Source organism: Anolis carolinensis, chromosome 4 (genome assembly GCF_035594765.1).
Source record: "Anolis carolinensis isolate JA03-04 chromosome 4, rAnoCar3.1.pri, whole genome shotgun sequence".
NCBI lineage: Eukaryota > Metazoa > Chordata > Lepidosauria > Squamata > Dactyloidae > Anolis > Anolis carolinensis.
Window position 1 is genome coordinate 122,082,112 of NC_085844.1, and position 24,857 is coordinate 122,106,968.

General features: G+C 40.0%; 1 protein-coding gene across 1 annotated transcript in view; it reads right to left on the minus strand.

The window, feature by feature from the left end:
• The window catches only part of LOC100557827 (uncharacterized), a gene marked incomplete at its 5' end in the record, with an annotated part of 227,814 nt that overhangs the window by 79,134 nt on the left and 123,823 nt on the right, over positions 1 to 24,857 (minus strand). The window contains 2 exons of the mRNA XM_062977712.1: positions 7,802 to 8,054; positions 10,133 to 10,351. Of these exons, the coding sequence (XP_062833782.1) occupies positions 7,802 to 8,054; positions 10,133 to 10,351 (472 nt within the window). The remainder of the gene's footprint in view (positions 1 to 7,801; positions 8,055 to 10,132; positions 10,352 to 24,857) is intronic.

Sequence of the window (24,857 nt, forward strand, 5' to 3'; positions counted from 1 at the left end):
CTCTTTTGTGCTGCTGGGGAAAATGGCAGGAAAAGGAAGAGGGGTTGACCAAGGGCAAGATGGATAGATGGTATCCTTGAAGTGACTGGCTTGACCTTGAAGGAGCTGGGGGTGGTGATGGCCGACAGGGAGCTCTGGTGTGGACTGGTCACAAAGAGTTGGAAGCGACTGAGCGAATAAACAACAACTAAGTTCCTTTAATGTTCTACCATGTTTCCATAATGCCAATGTAGTGGTGGTAGTACAGGATAATAATTAGTTTAAAACACTATGAACAGATACACATGTAAGCATTTTAGCCATATCAGATTACAGTGGGACACACGACAATGTAGAAAAAAAGTTTTTCAGCTACTAACTCATTTCTAGGCATTTTTGCTCTAAAATGATACACAATCCCACAGATGTTAACAGACATGCTTAATCTTACCCAGTATTGTATGGAAGCTAATCATTAGGGACAGTTTAGCCCAGTGGTCAAAATGCTATATTTATTTCCAAAAGAGTTCCATCTTGCACTGCTAGTTCCCAAGGTATGAGAGACATTATTCATGCTTGTATTGGGCTTAGTGAATTAACTTTGGATTAATTAATTAACATACCCTTTCTCTTTTTTTATCCCTTAAATAAAAACAAATAATGTGCAGTCCTGAATTAGAAAACCTATCTGGAAAGAGTGTATAAACTTGTAAATAAATCTTTGGCATTATTCACATTTCTATGGGGCGTGAATTCAACATGGAAAGAACTATAGACAGGCAATGGTATCAGAGCCAAAAGAACTATATATCTAATAAGCTTGTAAAAAGAACGAAGTCCACTTTCTATATTTTTGTTGTGTGTCTTCAAGTTACTTTATGTTTATGTAACTTTAAGGCAAGCTTATCAAGGGGTTTTCTGGGCCTGAAACTGTGTCACGTGGCCAAGGTCATCCAGTGGGTTTCTATGGCTGTTTCTGGAATCATAGTCTAACACTCAAACCACTTTACCACGCTGGGAAGGAAATTGTTACTAGGAAGTTAAAACACTGAAAATATCCATATGTTACCTGTTTGAAAAAAATGAAAGCTACTTGGTAATTCTGTTGACTAACTGGATGAAGATGTATTCTGTCAGGTAAAACATACTCAAGTCTGAAAGTAGCTCAAGCCTTCATCGAAACATTTTACTGCCCAGACCACTGTCCTCATTACATTCCGTATGAGATTCACCACGCATCATGGTGAACCCAGTGTGGGGCATGGGGAAATCATTGCCCCATGCCCTGCATTACCTGGTGTCTCCTTTACCCCATCTCACCGGGGAAGTATCTGCCACCCAGCTTCCCCTTGTTGTTGGTTATGCAAGACAGGAAGCCTCCCGTGTTGCCGTAGTGGAAGTGAACGCCGTTCCTACTCTACTTGTGCCACGGAGGCATGCCAGAAGTAGTTTGACGTCATGAAATGGGAGCTGGCAGGCTCCGTGGTGCAAGTAGAGCAGGAACGTCATAGGATGAGCAATTTAACCCATTGAATGGGGTCCCATGAAAAAAGGAGGACATTTGAACATGTTCCTTTCTCCACACATACAACCTCATCAGACTTGCCAGTGGAATCATCACACATCATGGCAAATCTGGTGGTGTCCATTGAGGGGTGTGGGAACCCATAGCCCCATGCCCCACATGACATAACTCATCCATCGTCCCATCCCACGGGGGGGGGGGGGGAGCAGCATTGGCTGCCTGGCTTCTCCCCATTGATACAATGCAACATTAAAAGCCTTCCATGTTGCCGCAGCAGGCAGCAGCAGCCAGTTCGTTAGTACTGCTGGTTTGTCAGTACAGGTTGAGAACCACTATGCTATATGCAGTACTAGCTGTACCTGACCATGCATTGCTGTGGCCTATAGTATTTTTTTTCCTCTTTTCCCCTTTTCACCTCTCTTCTCCTCCTCTTAGTAATAATGATGATGATGATGTGTTTTCCTTCCTTTCCTCTCCCTTCCCTTCGTTCCTTTCCCTTTCTTTCCTTGATTTCTCTCTATCTTTTCCCCTTCCTTCCTTCCCTTTCTCCTTCCCTTTGTTCCTTTCCTTTCCCTTCAGCTGATGCTTCTTTTCTTTCTTTCTCTGTCCTTCCTTCCTTCCCTCCCTCCTCCTTCCTGTCGTTCTCTTCCCTTTCTCTTTCCCTTTGTTTCTTTCCTTTTCTAGTTAAAGCACTGGATGCTGTCTCCAAGCGTGAGAAAGGCGCATTGTGTTCTCTTCCCCACACTCACACCCCACCCTGATTCTTCCCCCTTTTCTTTTCTTCCTTGGAAGGGCAAAGGCAACCGGGATCCCTGAGGTCTGGACCTGCTTGGCAGTGGCTTTTCCTGGGAGACGTGTATGTTTGCTTATGTGTGTGTGTGTATGTGTGTGTCGATGGCTTCTCTGATCAGCTGTCTGGTCCCTTCCTTTGAGGAGATGACAGGAGAGACCCAGCTGGGGGAAGAAAAGGTGCCAAGCAAGCCCTCCTGTGCTAGAGAGGCCTAACCATTGTATCTGGGGATGTGGGGCAGGCTCCCTTCTCTTTATGTATAGCTTCTCTCCCCCTTATCAGATGGATGAAATGCTCTTTTCCCTGGAGGCGGGGCATGGGTGGGGAAAAGGGTTTGAGTTTTGGGCTTCGGGGGTTTCCCAGGCTCCCTCTTTGGCCCCATCTGCCTTTGCGGTCAGCCTCAGATGGGGAGATCCTGCGGGCGAGGATCCTCAGGGCTGGGCTGAGGCATTGGGAGATGCCTGTCCACAGCCTGGAGATGGCACTGCGCTACTGGCTCCCCTACGCCTCCTATGCACATGCGCACTTGCCACCAGCTGCATGTGCACTCCTTTCCTCCCTCCTTCCCAGAGGTGAACGGTTATACGCCTTTCTGAGGGGGGACATGCATGGCTCATCTGAATTCCCTCGCATCACTGCCTCACTTTGAAAAGGGGAGGGGGAAGCGAGAGGGATAAATGTGCCACCTTTCCCGCCCTTTCTCAAGTGGCCCTTATCTCGGCTGTTTGTTTTTTCCCTCATAGAAGAGGGGGTGGGACAAGAGGAGTCGTTCTAGTGCATGTGCTGTAATTTCTTTTAGGTTTTTTGGGTTTTTAAGTCTGTGCCGCTCTGTTTTTTGTGGTTTTAGGAGTGATGGTCACTCGTTGGTCTATTAAGTGTATTGTGTTTAAATATTGTGTCAATCCGTCCAGTGGTTTTTGAGTTATGTTCGTCCCACAAATGAACATTACATTTTTATTTATATAGATTAGCCTTCAAAATACCCAGAATCATTTATGATTCAGCTTTCAAACTGTATGGAAATCAACCTACTTACAGCTGTATTTATGGACTTCTTCCTTCTAGAGACACTTGTGCCTAACACAAAATGCAAATGGCATTGGGCGTGGTCCTCTTTGCACTCACATATCCTATTAGAACATTTATTGAATCTTGACATTGGGCTTGCGATATAGCATTATTTCAGGCCACTTTGAAGGAGAAGAATGGCAGACCCTAGTGAAATGGGTACCCAGAAGAACACTAGTCAAAATGCAAAGAAGGAAAACATTATTACTCATTGTGACATAACCTCTCTATAACCCCTCCATTCTCACATTTCAGAACTTTCAGTGAAGGCTTTCCGAAAACCCCAGGAAATATCATGTTCTTGAACCACCAAAACCTCTTGTAGGTTTATCTATAGCCTGCCAAGTTTTGCTATGGCTCCATTCAAAGAGTCTATTTTTTAAAAAACAAAACAAAAGTTGGTACTTAATTAATTGTGGCCTATATTTGCAGAACAGCCCTGTACTTTATACCTTCTAACTTCTCATATAGGTCCCCATTCCCCTTGCCCCCAAGTACATTGTCAACTGATTGGTATTTTTGCCCTCTTTAATCATAAAAAAATGAAAGTGAGTCAACATGGAGGCCTATTTTCCAAAAGCTATCAATCTGTCAACTTTCATAAGCACTAAGACCACTTAGAATTTTAAAAGATATTAGACCATTAAAATAACTCATGTCACATTACCACAACATAACATTTTAAAATGCTTGATCTAAAATAAATTGATTGGCAAGTAAATCTGAAATAGCAGTTGAAGGGATGCCAAAGGCGGGAAGCAAAATTGCAAGTACAAATATGGGAAACACATGTAAAGGATTCAGTTTCATTTGGAAATGGGATATGCCCTTTTGCGTGGTATTCATTTAAATGTGTTCCTGGTGAGGGTAATTTTGGTGGAAAATATTGGCCAGTTTTCAGTTCAGAGCAAGAAGCCTTTTACAGAAGTTCTCAAATAAAAGTCAAATGGAAGGCAGGCTCAAACGTTCAATTCTCAGGTCTGTGCTGCAATAGAAGATGATTTATCGGTATTCATGTTGTGGTTTTCTTTAACCAGAAGCAGGGGACTTATGTTCTGCTATATTCTTAAAGCATCTTCTAGTGAAAGAAATATCTATTGGGCAGAGCCTATTCCTATCAACTGCAATTTGTAAATATAGGATCAGCATTTGTTTTAATAAATCTAAAAGTTGTGGGTAAAAACCAGATGGCTCCATCTACCCCCAAATATAACTCTTAGTGATTCAGGTATCTGGTAGTGAATATAAGACCCAATAAATAGGATGCTGGAATTCTGTCCTGACTGATTTTTTAGTTTAAAATCTTTCTCCTTAACTGGAAAAGTCACACTGAGTAGAACAAGAGCATGATTCTGCTTATTTGCTCTCACTAGTCCCCATACAGCTTCAAAAATCTCTAGAGAAGACTTGTGTATGGCATGGAGAAGATCAGGAGTGGGGTTTAAAAAATGAGACTGTTATTGTGGTGCAAAGTTAAATTTAGTCATAAATGTCATGATTCAACCACAGAGACAAAGCAACACGGTGAAGGAGTGAGGAGGCCTGAGAAAAAACTCCCCCCTCCCAAATCATATAGAAAAATTTAATAAAAGTCTGATGGAGCTTCTGAACTTTATACCTCCTTAGTGTTTACAAACAAATGTGAACTACAGCCTTGCAAGCTGGTTTACTCTAACAGTCATTTTAGTTCCAACAGTTGCTTTCTGCATGGGGACAGATGTGCGTGTGATTTAATATCTAAAGTAATGCCAATGTATGTATTCTCCAACAAGAGAGAGGAAGGATGGATCTACACTGACATATAATGCAGTTTCAGAATGCAGATTAACTGCATTGAACTAGATTATATGGCACTGTTGACTCATATAATCCAGTTCAGTGGAGTTAATTTGCATTCTGAAACTGCATTATATGGTAGTGTTGTTGTTTATTTGTTCAGTTGCTTCTGACTCTTCATGACCTCATGGACCAGTCCGTGGCAGAGCTTCCTGTTGGCTGTCACCGCCCCCAGCTCCATCAAGGTCAAGCCAGTCACTTCAAGGATACCATCCATCCATCTTGCCCTTGGTCGGCCCCTCTTCCTTTTCCTTCCATTATTCCCCAGCATCATTCTCTTCTCCAAGCTTTCCTATCTTCTCATGATGTGGCCAGAGTAGTTCATCTTTGCCTCTAATATCCTTCCCTCCAGTGAGCAGCTGGGCATTATTTCCTGTAGTATAGACTGGTTGGATCTTATGGCAGCGTAGATCCAGCCAAAAAGACGCTTCACAAAGCATGCTGCAATAAAGTCAGAAGCCAGAAGCCCCTAACATTTAAAGAATAATGCTGATACAGTTGTAGCAGAAACCAACATGATGTAGTGTTTTTCGGTATTGGACTAGGACATTGGGAGACCAGGGTCCAAATAGTTCTACCTGGTCATGGTAAGCCACAGCGTGACCTCAGGCAAGTCATACACAATTATGCAGCCTTAGATGAATACAAGAAAAAAACAAATTCTGTCAACAATCCTTGTGATAGGTTCACCAGAAATTACTTGAAGACACACAGCACCAACCGGAGTTGCTTCTGGAGTGAGAGAATTGGCCGTCTGCAAGGACGTTGCCCTGGGGACGCCCGGATGTTTTGATGTTTTTACCATCCTTGTGGGAGGCTTCTCTCATGTCACCGCATGGAGCTGGAGCTGATAGAGGGAGCTCATCCACACTCTCCCCAGGTGGGATTCGAACCTGGCAGCTTTCAGGTCAGCAACCCAACCTTCAAGTCATTTAGTCCACTACGCCATCTGGGGGCTCCAATGGCTTCAAATTACAGGAAAGGAGATTCCATCTGAACATTAAGAAGAATTTCCTCACTGTGAGAGCTGTTCAGCAGTGGAACTCTCTGCCCTGGAGTGTGGTGGAGGCTCCTTCTTTGGAGGCTTTTAAACAAAGGCTGGATGACCATCTGTCGGGGTGCTTTGAATGCAATTTTCCTGCTTCTTGGCAGGGGGTTAGACTTGATAGACCACAAGGTCTCTTCCAACTCTATGATTCTATGATTTTATGAATCCTATTGACATTCCAAACTAAAGTTATAAGGAATTTAAATGTCAGGTCAACATTCAATAATGTTCTCTTCTCTATCATATATACTGGTAATCCCAACTAAAGTAAACATATACAAATAAATTTACATAAAAGTTGATTCACCATTCAACAACAGCTCTACTCAAGCTGTGACTAATAACACAATTCAAGCCCTGTTCTTAAGCATTTAATAAGTTAACCTAAATGAAACAAAAACAAAATAATACAAATGGTGCTGTGGATGTTTTACTAGTCCAAGCTACATTCAAAACTATACTGGAGTATTACAATGGCCACCCTACCCACCCCACAAAGCAAAGCCATACATTTGTTTATAGAGGTTCACTTAATGTTGTTAGGTAGAGTTCAAATATCAGCCCTACATTATCTTCCAGGTGCAACAGGAAACTAGGATGAGACCTGAAACCGAGCAGGAAGGAATACACAACAAACAATAACTTTGGCCAAAGGATATACCAAGTCTCAGAATTGCTTTCAGTTCAACCTACTCACATCCCTGGTAGTGGTAAAAAAAAGTTTATTTCAAGCATGAGTATTTTATAGATCTTCAGAGTTATGCAAACTTTGTGTATGCATACATGATAATCTCTAAGGACCCCATACAACAGGTGGGGGAAAAGTGGGGGAAAGCAGAGGAAAGCAGACGGAACCATCTTACTCAGTTCCCTCCAACTTGCCCCATTTTATGAAATGGTCAGCCATACCATGTGCCTCCCTTTCCTTTCCACAACTTTCCCCACCTTTTCCTAATACTGCTGTGTGGAGCCAGGTTAAACCAAAGTCCTGAAGACCATCTTCAGACCCCATTTCCACGCACTTAGGACATGGAGCACCATGGATTCCCACAGGAAGTGCCCTTACTTTGTGTGATCATCTCCCTGGGACTCCCATGGGGCTCCATTTCCTAAGCTCATGGAAACAGAGCTCGAAGACCGTCTGATGAAGTCCTGACGGAGGTCTGTGTGACCAGCACATTTTTAGCCACAGATATTACCTTAAAGAAGTAAGGCAATTCAGTGCAAATATTACATGTTAAAGGTCATTTAAGTTCATTTTTAAAAATATATCCATCAGAAACTTCAAGGCTACTGAAATTATGTCAACATTACATTTTATGTGTTACCTTGTATCTTTAGTGTATGCATTATTCATTTCACAGAGGGGATGAAAAGTGGGATGAATACGTATTTCAATCAAAAATCTGATTACTAACGTATTACTTATTTATTTATTTTTTAACTTGAATATGCTGTCGCCAGGAGTAGAATGCCATATCTTCTGGTGAGTCATTGAATGGGAAAAAAAATTCTACATCAAGGGCTCATATCTAAGTTATTTTAAGTGACTTACCCCCAGGGCTGCATCTACTATAAACACTGCCAAAGGGTCGAGCACTGTCCAGAGTCCCCAAGCCATGATCAGTTTTGACAAGAATGACGGAAAAGAGCCAAATGACAGCTGACAGCCCCATCTCATCAGAACCAGAAGAAGCATCACTGCGTTTAAGGTCAAAGGTCCCACCATAACCATGGCCAGTTCTTCATGAGTATGTAGCAAAGAATTCTGATAGCACAAATCCACAGTATAAAGACAGAACTGGAATCTGGAAGTAAGGCAGAGGATCCAAGAAACAAATAGATGATCTTTTTTCATTGGTATACACAATTGCTTGTACAATTATTTTGTGCAATTTAGCAAGCAAAACCTCTAAATTAGAAATGTTGTTCACAAAAACTGAGTAGACTTTCAGGCCAATTTCTTTATGTTTTTCATGCAGCACACTCAGAATTTCATCCTCTGAAGAATCTAGAGGCCATAAGGTGTTGCAATTTACTGGTAGCAATGTTGTGTTAAAGAGGAGATGTGTGAAGTAATGTTACAGAGTTTCTCCTCCGAGCTGTGATCGTACCAAAAAGAATGGCAGACAGGTAATATCTAGTATTTCACAAGGTAAAACTCAGCATTATATCAGCACACCTAATACAGTATTTGCCACTTGAGAAAGGTCACATTTCAGAAAAACTGAATAAATCTAAAGAACATAAGCTCTTGGTTTAAGCTCTATGCATATTGACTAATCTTGGCATCAGTGTTACAAGAACAAAAACTGGTGCGCCTGTCTGCAAATCAGTATGTCATTACAATCCTTCCTCAACTTTGACAAGAGCTTAGCCCTATAGTTTCACATTGACATAGTCAGTTGGCTTCCAGATGTTATTGGTGTGCAACTCCTAGGAGATTTGACCACCAAATGCAAAAAAACATTTAGAGCAGGTCTCTAAAACTTTTTCCATTTGCGACCTCTTTCTGCCTAAGTAATTTTCACATGACTCTAAGTATATCAGAATATATAAAAAAGGTATACAATCAAACATTTACTGATAAATTAGCATATGCAAGTCTTGCTAAACTGGATGATTTCTCACGATCTCTTCGCTTGTCGGGGGAGGCCCTCCTCTTGCTCCCACCACCGTCACAGTCGCGGTTGGTAGGGACGAGAGAGAGGGCTTTCTCTGTCGTGGCCCCCTGGCTCTGGAACTCGCTCCCCAGGGAGATTAGGCAGGCCCCCACCCTTCTCTCCTTTCGAAAGAGCCTAAAAACATGGTCTTCCAGCAGGCCTTTGAAAATTGATCTAGTAAGAATGACCAGTCATCTTTCACTAATAGTCCCGTTTGTACGCCTCTCCTAGCACTTTTGATGGCTATGACACTTTGGATAACCACTCCCCCTGACGATATCAACATAATTAGCACTTTAGCCCAGTTTCCACAGATCTTATCCATGATTTTATCATGATGTATTGAATGTGTTTTTATAACTTGTTTTATTGTTGTTTGATTTGTTTTACTGCTTGTTTTTATATTGTCGTGACCGGGCTTGGCCCCATGTAAGCCGCCCCAAGTCCCTTTGGGGAGATGGGGCGGGGTATAAGAATAAAATTATTATTATTATTATTATTATTATTATTATTATTATTATTATTATTAAATATAGATGAAGCATTTTCTGCAGCGTCTACTGTAAACAGTGCATTTTGTTACTAAATTATTTACCGTTGCCAATTTTTTTTGCAAATGGAACACTGAGCTACGAGTGGAGCTGGGCAATGCGGGGCATGGGGCGCCGGATTCCCCACACCCCTCTACGAACTGGAGCAACCTCGGTGGTCATCTCACAAGGTTGTAAGTGGTGCTGGGACTCTCAGTTTAAGAAACACAGATCTAGAGAACCACATAATTCTATACCCTGGACTTATGACCTTGTGAGATAGCCACTGAGGTAGCTCTGGTATATAAAGAAGTGTGGGTGATCTGGCGTCCCATGCCCTTCATCGCCCGGCTCCAGCCTAGGGTGATCAGATGGGGGAAAGAATAGTGCGTGTGGTTTCCTCCCATGCATTTTATGGCAAGACTGGAACTCTCCTGTGTTGCCCTGCTGGTGACATCCACCATATCCGCCTTCTTTTGTTCAACCTCATGTTATAGGAGGCAGCTGGCTCCGTGGGTGACCTATGCTAAAATTGGCACATGCCACCAATTTTAGGCCTTTGTGATGCGGTGGCAAATAAGTAGAAATGTGATTAACTGCCTGAAGATCTAAAATTATTTCCATTTTATGGAAACTATTTTCATGCAATCCACTGCCATGGTTTTCCAATATTTGATATAGATCCATACTTACCTTGTGACAGGAATGGCAATAGCTTGAAGGAAGATCCACTGACTACAATAATGTAGGTACAGGCGGACAAACCAGAGCACAGCCACCAGCAGCATAAGAAACCAGAAATCCCGGGAGTACCAGTGTCCCTTTCCAAGTTCTGAAAATACTGCATATACCCCAAAGTATAAGTGATTGGTGAGTCGGGAAGATGTTCTTAATTCAACAGCAGGATGGCAGCTGTAATGAGAGAGACAGGGCAGCTATGAAAACAAATACAATAAATATAATGTAGAGTGGGACCTTATCATAAAGAGAAACTCACATATTAACTGTCAATGACTTACATATCAGATCACAGTAGGATCACAATTTTGTATGTTAAACTGTCTGCTCGATTTTATGTAAGTGAATGGGAGCAGAGGATATAACAATTCATGGATAAATTTGTAGAAAGAGGAGCAGCAAACAGTTCTTCCACTTACAACCTCAGTACTATGTCTTTTCAATCCAGCTCACTATTCCTAAAAGTCCACAAGACTCACTCAGGAGCCAGCTTAGAGTGAAATGACATGATGACAGTTTGGCTACATGCAACTGAAAATGCCATCATGTGGAAGTCAGTATACAAACAGACCCTAAGTTAAAAACATCTGACTTATAAATAGCGGTGAGACAACAAGTGAGAAAAATCTACCCCTAGGAAGGGAAATTCACTCCTGGAAGAGTTATCATGGGAAAGGTTGCCTTAACTGAAGCTTTATCAGCAATCCTTGTTTCCATAACAAGCCAAATTTTTCAAAATCCATTTATCACAGTGACAGAAAGTGAGGTGAAATCTTCTGAACAGGAGCACAGACAGCAAAACAAATGCCACAAGGGCATTAACCCTTCCAAAACTTATGTATATATATGTGTGTGAGAGAGGGGGGGGGAGAGGGAGAATATATACACACACATTTAAATAAGTGCTTGTTCTAACATACAAATTCAGCTTAAGAAGAAACCTACAGAACCTATCTTGTTCGTAACTTGGGGAATGCCTACACTGAGCTTTTGGTATCAATTGATGGTTGGTTCCTGTAGATACCAGAGTCTGTGGGTTCTCATGTCCCATGGCATACAAAGGTGTTGTAAAATGGCGACAGTTACCCAAAACAGCAAAATTAAGCTTTCCTTTGGGGATTATTTTTTAGTGGGAGGGAGATATTTTCAAGGAGTAGATGGTGGAATCCATGGATGAAGAATCCATGCATACAGAAGGCCAACTATAAGGGATAAGAATGGTAACAAACAGCAAAGAACTATGTGCCCCACAATAATCTATGGGACATAACTTCAAGCATTATATTTATAAACTAGTGAAAATTTCAGAATTATAAGACACTTAAAAACACATACAGTGATATCCTGAGTTAAGAGTTTAATTTATAATATGACCAAGCTCTTAGCTCAAATTGTTCTTATCTCAATTCAAATTTTCCTATTGAAATGCATTGACATGCTATTAATCAATTCTAGTCCCCCAACACCCCTCCCATTTTTGTTACATGTTTTAAAATAAGCAAATTTACTTTATAAATAACAATTAATGTATAAATGCACATTCACATGGAAAAATAAAAAAGAAAGATCAACTTTAAAATGGTAGAAGCACAAAGTTGTGGTAAGGAAGCACAAAGTGAAGAGGCAAAAGCATCACTTTCTTCATACTGTACACATTCCAGCCTCCCTACCTCTTGCTGTCTCTCCCCCTCTCTCTTCATGAAGATAAACATAACAGCGAATAACAACCACACAAAATCAACTAACCCAAAGTTCCTTGAAGTGAACAAGAACAAAGTAGACACCAAAAGTGGACAAGAGCACGAAGCACGGAGGTATGAGGCATGGAGGCACGAGGCACAAAGGCTGCTTCCTTGAAGTCCTACAGCCCTATACTCTCCCTCTAGCTCTCCCTCTGGCGCTAGCTCTTAACTGCTAATGCTGCTCATATGTCAAAGCAAAAACCAGTCCAAGTGATGGCTTTTAACTCAAAACATTCATAAGTTGGGGTGCTCTTAAGTCAAGGTTCCACTGTACTTGAAAAAACAACCTATGGGGAACTTTCTGTCAGAAAACTGATAAATTTTGTTAGCCAGCTCCGTGCAACAAAATTAGCTGTTGCCAATTTGGTTGCTACATTTTAGATTTTTTTTTTAATAATCTGCATAATTTAAAGCCCTCAATAATAAGAATAAATATAAATATCTATGTAACTGAGCAAATTCCCTGTTTCTTTAGCTCCATAGCTCATTCACACTAAGGCCAATTTGAAAGGGCAGTAATTGCAATGGTTCTATTGTATAAATTTATGTTTTGCAATTAATGCGTTATATGTTTAATGGTCCTGTAATGCACACTGGCACATTTTTATATATAAATAGGCCTGAAAGCTCTTTTTTAAAGTGTCTGTCATACGAAAGAGAAGAACAGGAAGGAAGTGGGCCAGTGCAGTCGTTTACTGCTCAATGTGGTGTGATTTGCCCTTTCATTAATTACTGTGCTGCTTCAAAGAAACGAAAAAGGCAGACACGCAGATGCAAGCTTGGCATTATGTCTGCAAGAAACTGGAAAATCTTTGCTGATTCAAAGCTGAAAAGACAGTCGCTTCTTTGACCTTTGCAAACTTCTAACTGTTGTGCATATCTCCATTGATTAAAATGACTAAGCAGCTCTGGCTGCCAAGCAGGATGTCAACACACTTGTACCATTATTTTTATATTGGTGCATTACTTTAAACATCCCAAAAGCACAAAGGTCTTGCTGTTAGAGCATGGGGAGAAAGCTAGTGGTGGTTGTGATGGCTGTTGTTCTTTTTCCTTCAATGAATCACATGAGAACAAGCAACAGACAAAGTTTTCTACTTTTAAATCACAATATATTTCTCAGAATGTTTTATATGCATGATTCCCTTTACAAATAGAATATACTCTGTCCTTCTGTCTTAGTTCAGAAGACAGGGTGCTTCACACATTATGAAGATAAATGTGACAAACACAAATTTCATACCCTCCAAATGCCCCAACTAAGGGCAAGATGGATGGATGGTATCCTTGAAGTGACTGGCTTGACTTTGAAGGAGCTGGCGGTGGCGACAGCTGACAGGGAGCTCTGGCGTGGGCTGTCCATGAATGAGGTCACAAAGAGTCGGAAGTGACTGAACGAATAAACAACAACAAATGCCCCACTTGGCAGGGACACTTGTTATATAACCTGCAAAGAGCAAGAAGGTAGTTGTCACTCTTGGATGTCCAAATGCCTCTACCTGTAACATGGGATAAAACTGGTTAGCCCATTGGGAGAAGTTGCTTCAGAAGTTTCAGCAAAACTCCAGAGCAGCCCTGGACTCTGGGGTTAGTGTGGACAGCTTCAGTTGTAATTCCGTTCAGTCCACTGTCCACCTGGGCTGGTGCTGCTGCACCCCTTTTTCCTGCATTCTGTGGGGCAGAGAGTAGGCAACGGATCTGCGTTTCTGTCTTATCTCCAGAGTAGAAAGCCATGGAGGTCCCAAAAAACTCCTGCCTGTCCCTGGGTACCTTTGCTGACATCAGCAAAGATCTCTGTGTTACAAGGGAAAGGAAAGGGGATTATCTCCTTCTTCTTCCTTGTTAGGTAGGTGCATATGCCAATATCAAAAAAGTGCCCAGCACTATCCAGTAGTTCTCCAATGCCATTTTTGTTTCATAAAAATAAATAATTGTTCCTTCCTGTCATGGGAAGACTTCTACAAAGATAATTATAGAACCAAAAAACTCAACTTCATAAAATAATAGTATGCCAAGAACAGACTAAGGGACCTTCTAGACAGTCTCATAATCTAGGACAAATAAGATAAAGGTAAAGGTTTCCCCTGACGTTAAGTCCAGTCATGTCTGACTCTGGGGGTTGGTGCTCATCTCCATTTCTAAGCCGAAGACACCTCCAAGGTCATGTGGCCGGCATGACTTCATGGAGCGCCATTGCCTTCCCGCTGGAGCGGTGCCTATTGATCTACTCACATTGGCATGTTTTCGAACTGCTAGGTTGGCAGAAGCTGGAGCAACAGCGGGTGCTCACTCCGCTCCCAGGATTTGAACCTGGGACCTTTCGGTCTGCAAGTTCAGCAGCTCAGTGCTTTAACACACTTCGCCACCGGGGCTAGGACAAATAAGTGGGTTTAAAAAACTCAGGACCTTAAAGAGAGTCCAGACACAGAGCTGTCAGTCCTGGTAAATGCTCCCCTGATGTCCTGCCAGGTTCAGTTGTAGCAAATTTTAGAAATTCGCAAGACGGACATAGGGCATCCTCCAGAAGTTTTCTTTTAATTTTTTAATTAACTCTCTGAGATGTGCTGGACCTCATAAGGGCTGATGTGGATATATGAATGTACACACAAGCAGATTTTTTGTCATTATCTCTTTTTACCATTCTGCTGCCTTTATTTTTTCGCTCTTGAACCCCATGTCCCTTTGGGGTCACTTGCCTGCCATGCTGGTGCCCACTGTATAAATTCAAGCTTTGTTTAATTTCATAAACATGAGAACAAAAGAATGCTTGCAGAGTTCTCATAGGAATTGCTTTCCAATTGTGTTTCCATTTAGCCATCTGTGTGCCCATGGCTTTATTTGTTTACAGCCCTCATCAGATGTTTTGGGATTTTAAAATGCTCACCTGTGCTAGAGAAGTCCACACTAGTATATAGCAATGAAGTCACATGTTTTTCTTGACTGCAGGGATATCCAGATATACAGTGATGCGAATATGCACATTTATAACTAAAGTAAGATTTTTAGCACACCTTTTTAACACATGTTTTTTGGCCATTCATGCTATCCAGCATGCATTTTCAGCAAATGTCATCTAGGCAGCCCCCTCCTTTATTTCGGTTTCTTCCACATTTTAGGGCTTGTGTAGAAGGGCCCTACATCAGAAGTTAATACAAGAAAACGTATGGTCAAGAACAACACTTTCAATTGTGTCTGACATTTTGACATCTTCCAGTGATGCAGTGTGCTTTTAAATACTCAGGATCAATGTCGGAAGTGCTTCTGCGCTATGATGGAATTAATTGGATGGCGAGATAAGTTTAAATAACTTAGGTTAATATACCAATCCTGTCTATTCTTGATATCTCTGATCCGGCCACAGTGCCATAAATCTCATTACTTCTCACATAGGACACTCTATGTCAGTGGTCTCAACCTGTGAGTCCCCAGATGTTTTGGCCTTCAACTCCCAGAAATCCTAACAGCTGGTAAACTGGCTGGGATTTCTGGGCGTTATAGGCCAAAACAACTGAGGACCCATAGGTTGAGAACCACTGCTCTACATGGAGCTGTGTTTGAAAAGTGTTTGGAAATTTTAATCAACACAGAATGCTGCAGCTAGGCTGGAAATTGGAAGCATATGACTCCTTTGTTAATCATATTTACATTGACTTGCATTTTATTTTGAGTTTCAGTTCAAAAATGCTAATCAAGGTATTTAAAGTCTCAAACAGAGAGAACCAGTTACCTGAATGACTTCTGTCTCCAGGTTTAGGTATTCTGTGATCAGAGACAGGCAACTTTTATGAGACCAGAGACCAAAATTGTCTATTCATTCGTATTTTCATGGACCATGTGTCATTGGATAGAGAGAAAACAACTTAAAAGGTGCATTGGGATTGGGTTAAATTTATACCTAATTTAAAAGAAGCATTTTGTTACTTTTAAATGAACTGCAGCGGTTTCTTTTCCCTCTTCACCACTGACTTCCACAGCCAACCACAGGGCACTTCGTAAGGGTTCTCTGGCAGGCTACAAAATGTCTGTGAAAGTTTCACAATTTCCATTGCTGGGAATCTGATATGGAGCTAAATTATCAGGAAAGGTTTTCCTCTGCCTCCCAAATTCCTATGGAATGTAGTTGGCAGAGATTCGGGATAAGGTCTTTTTAGTGGCTGCTCCATTGCTTTGAAATTTTATCTCAAACTGAATGTTCTGTTAGCTTTCCATTGAGCTGTAAAAGACTTTCTTTTCTAGCAGGACTTTCATCTGATGAGTTTACTAATTTAAAACCAGGTCATTATTTTTTTTTAATAACCTCTACTGTGGTTTTCCCCAGCTTACATTTTAATTGGCTGTTGCTTATCTTTGCTATAACTTTTATAAATGATTTTATTGTGTTCTTATGGCTGTTAGCTGCCTTGGGCACTGAGTATGAAAAGGCAGGACATAAATAAACAAATTTATACAAGGTATATAAATAAATAAATGGGAACTGGTGGAGCCAGTATTTCAAAGTCTATTTTATATGCTTCATGGACCTGGATGGACAGATAATTTTTTTCAAAGTTATTTTTGTGTGTTAACTTCACCATCATTTACTTTGGGAAACAATGTATATAATCCAGTAACAACCTAAGTTGGGCCAACCCAGAGTCATTTCTATTATTGTGTAAGGGAATCTCTGTCAAGCACAATAACGTTATATATTATCTATCCTGATGTAAAATATATCGTTAACTGCATGTCCAATTCGTTTGAATGGTATACACTCACTGAGTTTAATAATGCTAAGTCTAAGGACTAGACACTAAAGATGTGAAATACAGAAATATACAAGCCTTATCAAACTAGTAGAGAATATTTAAAGTTCGAAGCTGTTTTTAAAAAGTACTTCCTGTAATCATGGAGCTCCATATTTACTGGAGCCCTATGCTTTACCAAATTCATTTTTTCTATTTACCTATATAACTGAGAGCATTATGCGACTGGTGGGTGCCCACATCTCTGGCCATAACACCCAGAATATTCTATATTTCTAGTTTAGCTGGAAAAAATAGGGATACAATACCAGACATGAAGAAATTACCTCTCCCATTACACTTAATTTCCATTTTTTTTAAAAAAAAAATAAAGACTGGAAGAGCCAGGAATTCATTTTTGCCTGTATAACATACCTGAGATATACTTATGCCAGGTGGGTAATTTTCATTTTCTCAGGCATTGCTGAAATCAGAACCACTGTAATGCCTTGAAGTAAAGATAAGTCCTCTCAAGAATGAGAAAAATCCTTGATTTTCAGTCCCATGAAGAACTGTTAGATATGATCCTATCTAGAAACATGGCCCTCGTTCTCATTTTTCGATAATAAACTGAATGTCTTCAGCATTAGAGATGTTGGAGATGTTCACCAGACTAAGGTTTGGAATTGAAACAGGAAACAAAAACAGCTAAGAAGCAACTCTGAAAACTACCTCCAGGGAAACCTAGGATAGTGGCAAAGTTTTAACTCCAGAAGAGCATCTCAGGGGTATTCAGGGAAGTGTGTCCCAAGATAATTCCCCCAAAGAAGCCTCTATCTAAGTACAGTAGAGTCTCACTTATCCAACATAAACGGGCCAGCAGAACGTTGGATAAGTGAATATGTTGGATAATAAGCAGGGATTAAGGAAAAGTCTATTAAACATCAAATTAGGTTATGATTTTACAAATTAAGCATCAAAACATGTTATACAACAAATTTGACAGAAAAAGTAGTTCAATACACAGTAATGCTATGTAGTAATTACTGTATTTACAAATTTAGCACCAAAATATCGCAATGTTTTGAAAACATTGACTACAAAAATGGCTTGGATAATCCAGAGGCTTGGATAAGTGAGTGTTGGATAAGTGAGATTCTACTGTACATCTTTGTGCAATATATTGTACCTACACTTTTGAAGACAAAGGCTGAAACTTAAAATATTTAGGAACATTGAAAATGAATTAAGAAATTTATCAAGTTAATTCTGAATTGGAGCCAGCATGCTATACTGGTGTGATTGTTTGACAAGGGACTCTTCCACACAACTGTATAAAATCCACATTGAACTGGATTATATGGCAGTGTGGACTCAGGTAATCCAATTCAAAGCAGATACTGTGAATTATTTGCCTTGATATTCTGTGTTATATGGCTGTGTGGAAGGGCTCTAGGAGACCAGGGCTGAATCCCGGTTCAAATGTGGTAATCCACTGGGTGACTTTCTCAGCACAGAGGAACACAGTGGCAAACATCCTCTGAATCTTTCCAGGAAAAACCTATGATAAAGTTGTCATAACTGGATTGACCTTAAGGTACATTGCAATAACAACAGAGTTTAAATTTAGGGGTGATATATCTATTTATTTCCAAGAAAATATGTTATTAGTTAGGACAGTCTGCTCATCTCTGTATTTTGTGTCCTATGCCAAATCAGTGGGGACTGGAACTAAACAGATCTAATGGACATAGCTACATAGTAAAAGTCAAACAGTGTGTGGGAAGTATATGGAGGACAAGGCAGAAGAACACACTAGAGTTCATACAGAAAACATACAGCATACTTTAATTCCTATTAAATTTATCATAGCCAAAAGCTTTGAACCCCATCAACTTTAATACACTTGAGCAACCTGATTCTTTTTAGCCGATATAAGATGGTCATAAAAGACACCAAAGTGTCCAAATGTCTAAGAAATGCCTCTAATGCTAATGATGTTATTTATGAAAATTAAAATACAGATGAAGCAAACAGAAGCAACAAAGCAATAAATTCATTTTCAGTCTCATTCATAGACTCATAGAATCTATTCTATGAATTCAGCCTGAGAAAAACATACACACAAATACTGAAATATCCTAGGGAATGGAACACCCATAGCATTTTCTGAAAACAGGTGTTGTGCCGTCGCGCCTGGGGCTATAAACTCTTAGTGAAAGAGGCATGGACGTGACATCTTTCCCCAGGGGATTGCTTCTTGCCCTCCTTTAGGGAAACTGGAACTCCCAAGGACCAAAACACTGTAGTTAACTCAAAAACTGGGTTTATTCTTCACAAAGGGGGTAAAAGAAAATATACATTACAGTCTTTGATTGTTTAAGTCCATGAAGCTTGTCCAGATCCCTCTTTCTCTGGCTGTGAATGCCGGAGCAAACTCAGCCTCAGTCCAATGACCTATGTCTGAAGACAAGAGTCTTCCTCTGTTGCCAAAGGACTGATGTGAAGGCGCTTGAGACTCCTCAACGTTGTTCAGGTTGGCCCTGAACATGAAGTGTGAATCCCAAGGGTAAGAACCTCAGAATTGGTGCTGAGAGGTAACTTTTGAAGGGCTTTTGAGCCAAGCCTCTCTTTCACGTCCATCCGATAGAGTGGAATGAAAAGGAGGAAACACAGTCCTACTCCAGGAAGAGGTGGAGCCAAACAGTTTTGCTGAGTGAGCAATATAACAGGTACAAACAACATTGATTGACAGATATAAATAACCAATCCAACTACATTTACAGGGTAAGGGCAAAATCAGGCATGATACAACAATTCAGATCTTGAAACTTATAGTTCAACATATAGATAGCGCCACTCGCGCCGTCACAGGTGTGTAACATTCTGTGGAAATGATGTCAAAAAACAAAAAAAACAAAAAAACAAAAAAAACAAAACAAAAAACCAACAACACAAAGCAACATCAAATTTTCTTCAGGGATACCGTGAATCCGATCTGTGGTACCTTTCCAACGTGACACAGACAATCCCCTCAAGGACATTTGCTTTATCTAGAGGAAAACTATAATCTATAGTCTGAAATCCGGAAATAATTATCCACTCAAATACCATCTGCATCCTGTGCATAACCTGGGAAGAGACTTAAGCCATATTGATAAAAGAATTTTACTATAACAAAAGTTTATAAATTCACTATGGAATTCACTAGGCCATCTAGTCCAGTTCTTTATTCATTATAGGAAATACATACAATAGAAGGCTTAAATACCTCAAGCAAAGAGGAATACAGCCTACTTGGCAGTATGTAGCATGATTTTTGCTGGGTTAGAAATGTCATTCCATATTATTTCTATCATAAAAATACAGGAAACGTTTATGAAACTGCAAAATCGTCATTTTTGTGGGACATCCTGCAGCACATTATGCTACGGTTTTTCAATGAATATCTCATCGAGTCTCAACCAATTCAACATAGTTTGTGGCAGTCACAAAAACGAAGTTTCTGGAGTCTAAAAACTACTTTCAAAGTAAGTACCATACAGTTAAAAAGGAAACAGCACTTTCAAAACAGGGATATATTTTTTAAAAATTTTTGGTACATATTGTAATCGATTCTGGTTACAATTCATATATCTTACTGTTAATACTGTCAGCTGAAATTTACTGTAACTGTCCATTTTTGTCTTCTGGGCAGAAAACAACCATTCAGACATGCATCTTTTCTATTTGGAAAAGCCTGGAAAAGATCATGATGGTGGGGAAAATGGAAGGAAAAAGGAAGAGAGGCTGATCAAGGGCAAGATGGATGGATGGTATCCTTGAAGTGACGGGCTTGAACCTGAAGGAACTGGGGGCGGCGACGGTCAACAGGGAGCTCTGGCGTGGACTGGTCCATGTGGTCACGAAGAGTCGGAAACAACTGAGTGAATGATGAAGAAAAAAAAAAGCGTTATGATTCATGGGAAGTCAAAACCAGAAAATTAATATAAAATAACCAGATGGTGATGATGGGCAGAGAGACTGTGGTAAAGTACATACTTCGTATCCAGATATGAAGCTCCATCCTAAGCTTTCCAGATATAGGCAGCAGCATGTTTCTGAGAAAGTGGAGAGCTGATAGTTTTAAACAAAGAGATTGACAGATGCTATTCTCTATTTTAGGGGTCCCCAAACTAAGGCCCGTGGGCTGGATATGTCCCTCCAAGGTCATTTCCCCAGCCCTCATTCTGAACTTTAGATTTAGGGTCACCTTAAGTCTGAAACAACTTGAAGGCACACAACAACAACTATCTTAATTAACTTGACTATCTCATCAGCCAAAAGCAGGCCCATGCTTCCCATTGAAATACTGGTAAGTTTATGTTGGTTTAAATTTCTTTTAAAATATTGTATTGTTATTTCATATTTTTTGCACTACAAAGAAGATAGTGTGCATAGGAAGCTACTTGTGTTTTTCTCAAACTGTAGTCCAGCCTCGCAATAGTCCGAGGGACCTCAGCTTAAAAGGTTAGAAGATCCCTGCTCTAACATACTATTGGGCACAGTTTTGGGCCTTATATTATGTGCTGTGATGGTAATATGTACCAGCATTAATCAATCATATTCCAGCTTCTTCACATGCACAATTTCATGTTGTTGCTATTATTACAAATAGAAGGCTGAGGGTGAGTGTTTGGCTGTTGCTGAAGTATTTGAATGGAGGATTTCTTAGATCATAGGCAAAACCTATGTTGCAACAGTTGTCATTATTAAGTTTAAAGTTTAAATTAAAACTTTTTTTTTAAAAAAAAGGTGAAACTAATTAGGTGTTGGAACACAAGGAGACCAAATCTCTCTAATTAATAAATCAAAGCCAGACAGGTTTCCAAACACATTGAAATGATTTGATGTTATAACTATCAGAGAAACGTTACAAAAACCTGAGTGTGTGATATGATGTTGCACTTGCACTATATCCTAACCATTGTTAAGGAAAATTAACTTCAGTGAAATGCATTGCAGTCAGATCTCCATATTTATAGTTTTAACTTTTGTGGATTTAATTACTTACAGACCTGATTAATATACTCTGTCTACAAATCTCTAGGTTCTCCAGCGCAATTTTACCAGAAGTTAACCATAGAGGACCTAGAAATTCTAGAGAGAATATTTCACTAAGTCTTCGTAGGTTCTCCTTCATCATTTGGTGGATCTACAATGCAGAACTAATGCAGTTTGACACCACTTCAATGGCCATGGATCAGTGCTATAGAAATATGGGAATTGTAGCTTTACAAGGTCTTTTGCCTTCTCTGCCAAGGAGTGAAAGTCTCTTGTCAAACTATGACTTCCAGGATTCCATAGCACTGTACCATGGCAATTAAAGTGGTGTCACACTCCACTAATTCAATAGTGTAGATGCAGCCTTAGTTACAAATGCTAACTATTGTTTGCTACCTAAACCCACTATAGTAGCCAGCACTGCTCTGAGCAATGGAGGTCTATTTTGCTGTCAATTGGAGCAAAACAGGATGACGTTTCCAGGTCCTTCCCATCAGTGATCTGCAGTATGATGAGAAATTGTGACAGCCCTGCTACTCATTGTCGAAACCATTGCATGAAGCAGCAGCTCTCTAGAGTTTAGGAAGGATGTGTGATTAGAGGCCCTTTACCATCATGGCATTAGTGTCATAATAATGAAGATATGCCTATATAATCATTTATAAATTGACCTCACATATAAGTCAAGAAAAGGTTTGCAGGCCAAAATTAAGGATTTTCATATGAATCATGGATAAATGGAGAGTCATTCTGTAGAGGAGAAAGCACCAATGCTACCTCAAGGAGGATAGCAACCTTTTCCCCAAACATGCATTCAAAAGTTCAGAAGCAGTGCCACAGCAAGTGTTGATGGGTCTAGTGCTTCATTTAGGTTCTTCTAGGTTGGACCAAATTCCTGCCTTTCACCACTTTACTCAGAGAAAAGGATGATTTCACACTATATACTCTTTTGAAATAATTTAGTAAGCTATGGTACAGTACTTAGACTAACCTGTGGATAAATGAACTGAAATTTTTTTTGGGTTGATTTTTTAGACTAACATTTCTAGATTTATACTTGTATATATAAGCAGTTTAACAGAATATAAAGCAATTACAGATCCATAAGTCTAGTTTACAAATCTTTAGCTGCAATACAGGATGCCAGTTATACTTAACAAGCAGTTAAGTTATGACAAATATTTATTTAATTTACATCCTGTCTTTCTCCCAGCACATTTAGGACATGTACAACTAAAAAAGGGCAATAATTAAACAGCCAATTAAATCAGAATTCTGTTTTAAAGCACAAGTTACAACATTTTTAACAACACAGTAGAAACATGATAAAATACATACATAGCACCACCCAATAAAGGCAGTGTTTGCTGTAACAAGTTGCCAAAGGCCTGTCAGAATTGAAAGGTCTTTGCCTGTTGACAGAAAGACAGCAGGAAGAGGGCAAACCAAACTTCCCATGGAAGGAAATTCCACAACTTGGCAACAACCATTAAAATGTTCCCTTCTGTGTCCTCACCAAATGTGCCTATGATATGCTTTATTAAATCTTTCCAAAACACCTCTCAAAAAGATAGAAGAATTAACAGTTAAGAGGATGGAAAATAGGCTTGGGATACAATTTGATAAATTAAAATGTATTATGGAAATCCATCATTGTTACCTTTTCTGTTGTATAGACCAAAACTGTGTTTAGTCAATACTGGGTCTGGAGAAAATCTAACCATTAAAATTTTAGTTTAATTCCTTTGGAGCCACTTGGATTTCTGTTGAAGATTGTGTGTGTGCTCAACATATTCCAGTACTGCAGAATCTGATGAGAAATCCACCTTGAACTATGTGCACTTCAGCTGTCTTCCACCGCTCCCTTTCCCTAAGGCATCCTGAATTCAGCCGGGTTTTATCACAGTATTCTAAAAAAACTCACACACAATGTACCCGATAGAACTGGAGCAGAATGTCATCCGTGATAGAAATTATGATCAAGACACGGTGGATACATAATGAGAACCTTATCTATTTTGCAGTGGGCTCTGATTGGGAAAGAGTACCTTTAGGGGCTTGTTTATAGAAATAAGGTCTCCTGTTTTAAAAAGAGGTAGGATTGTATAAGTCCTTGTGCAATATTCTTTTTATTTCCCTGCTCTATTACCTGATATATTAACCACAAGCTGAAGGTGTTCACATAGTAAACAGGCTTGCTTAACTGCGGCTAGGGAGGCTGTTCTTTATAAAGAAGCTTCAGCCACACAGACAAAAGCTTTGACCTGTGCTCTAATAAAATACACTGCTCTCCATTAACGTCAACATTAATGGTATGAATCTATTTAATAGAAAGCTTGGGTGGTCAACTGTTTTTTCCAAAGACAGGGAAGACTGTAAACTAAAGAAAAGGGGAGACTTGAGCTTTTAGGATAGATGCCTAGAGATAAGATATTGTTGCAAGAACTATTCCCATTGTCTGGATGGGAAGCACCATGGCCAGTAGGGACTAACTTGAAGTTGTACTAGAAAAAGGCAAGATCTCCAAGGCTGATATTTACAGGTTCACACTGGAACCTAAAGACATGGTTTCCTTTTTGTGCTAGTGTTTTACATTGAAGAACATCCTGTTGTCTAAAGAATACTTTCAATAAAATCCTAAGTTCCTCCTCTGTTTTTAAGGAACGCTTCTCATCCTGAGAAGCTGATTTTCACAACTCTTCCCAAAGACTCTGAAAGGAAGAAGAGTTTGAGCCTCCTCACAAACCAGAAACTGGTGAGTACTCAAGATGGAGGAACTTACGGTACTTCATCCTTTGAAAAAGGCAATTCATCTCCAGAGTTAGGAGAGCTCTCCCTATGTACCAGGACTACATTGACTGAGGGTTCAAGCTCATTTGAAAGTGCCCCAAAGAAGTGTTCAGCTGCAAGGAACAACTCTTTCAGATGTTCAAAACAACATAATTTCTGAGTTCCTATTCTTACTGAATAATCATTGGATCCATAAGCCTTGTTGTAATAGATCTGCTAGTCCTTGACATTCAACTGTATTTGATATTGCCTCCTAGAATCTCCTTGCTGGTTGTTTGAAACAGGATAAATCAGAATCTGGACTGTGCTTTGATTTTGGCTCCTTTTCAGCTTTTACTTCCTAGTAAGACTCTATGTTCATTTTATAATTGTTTCTCTGTTTGG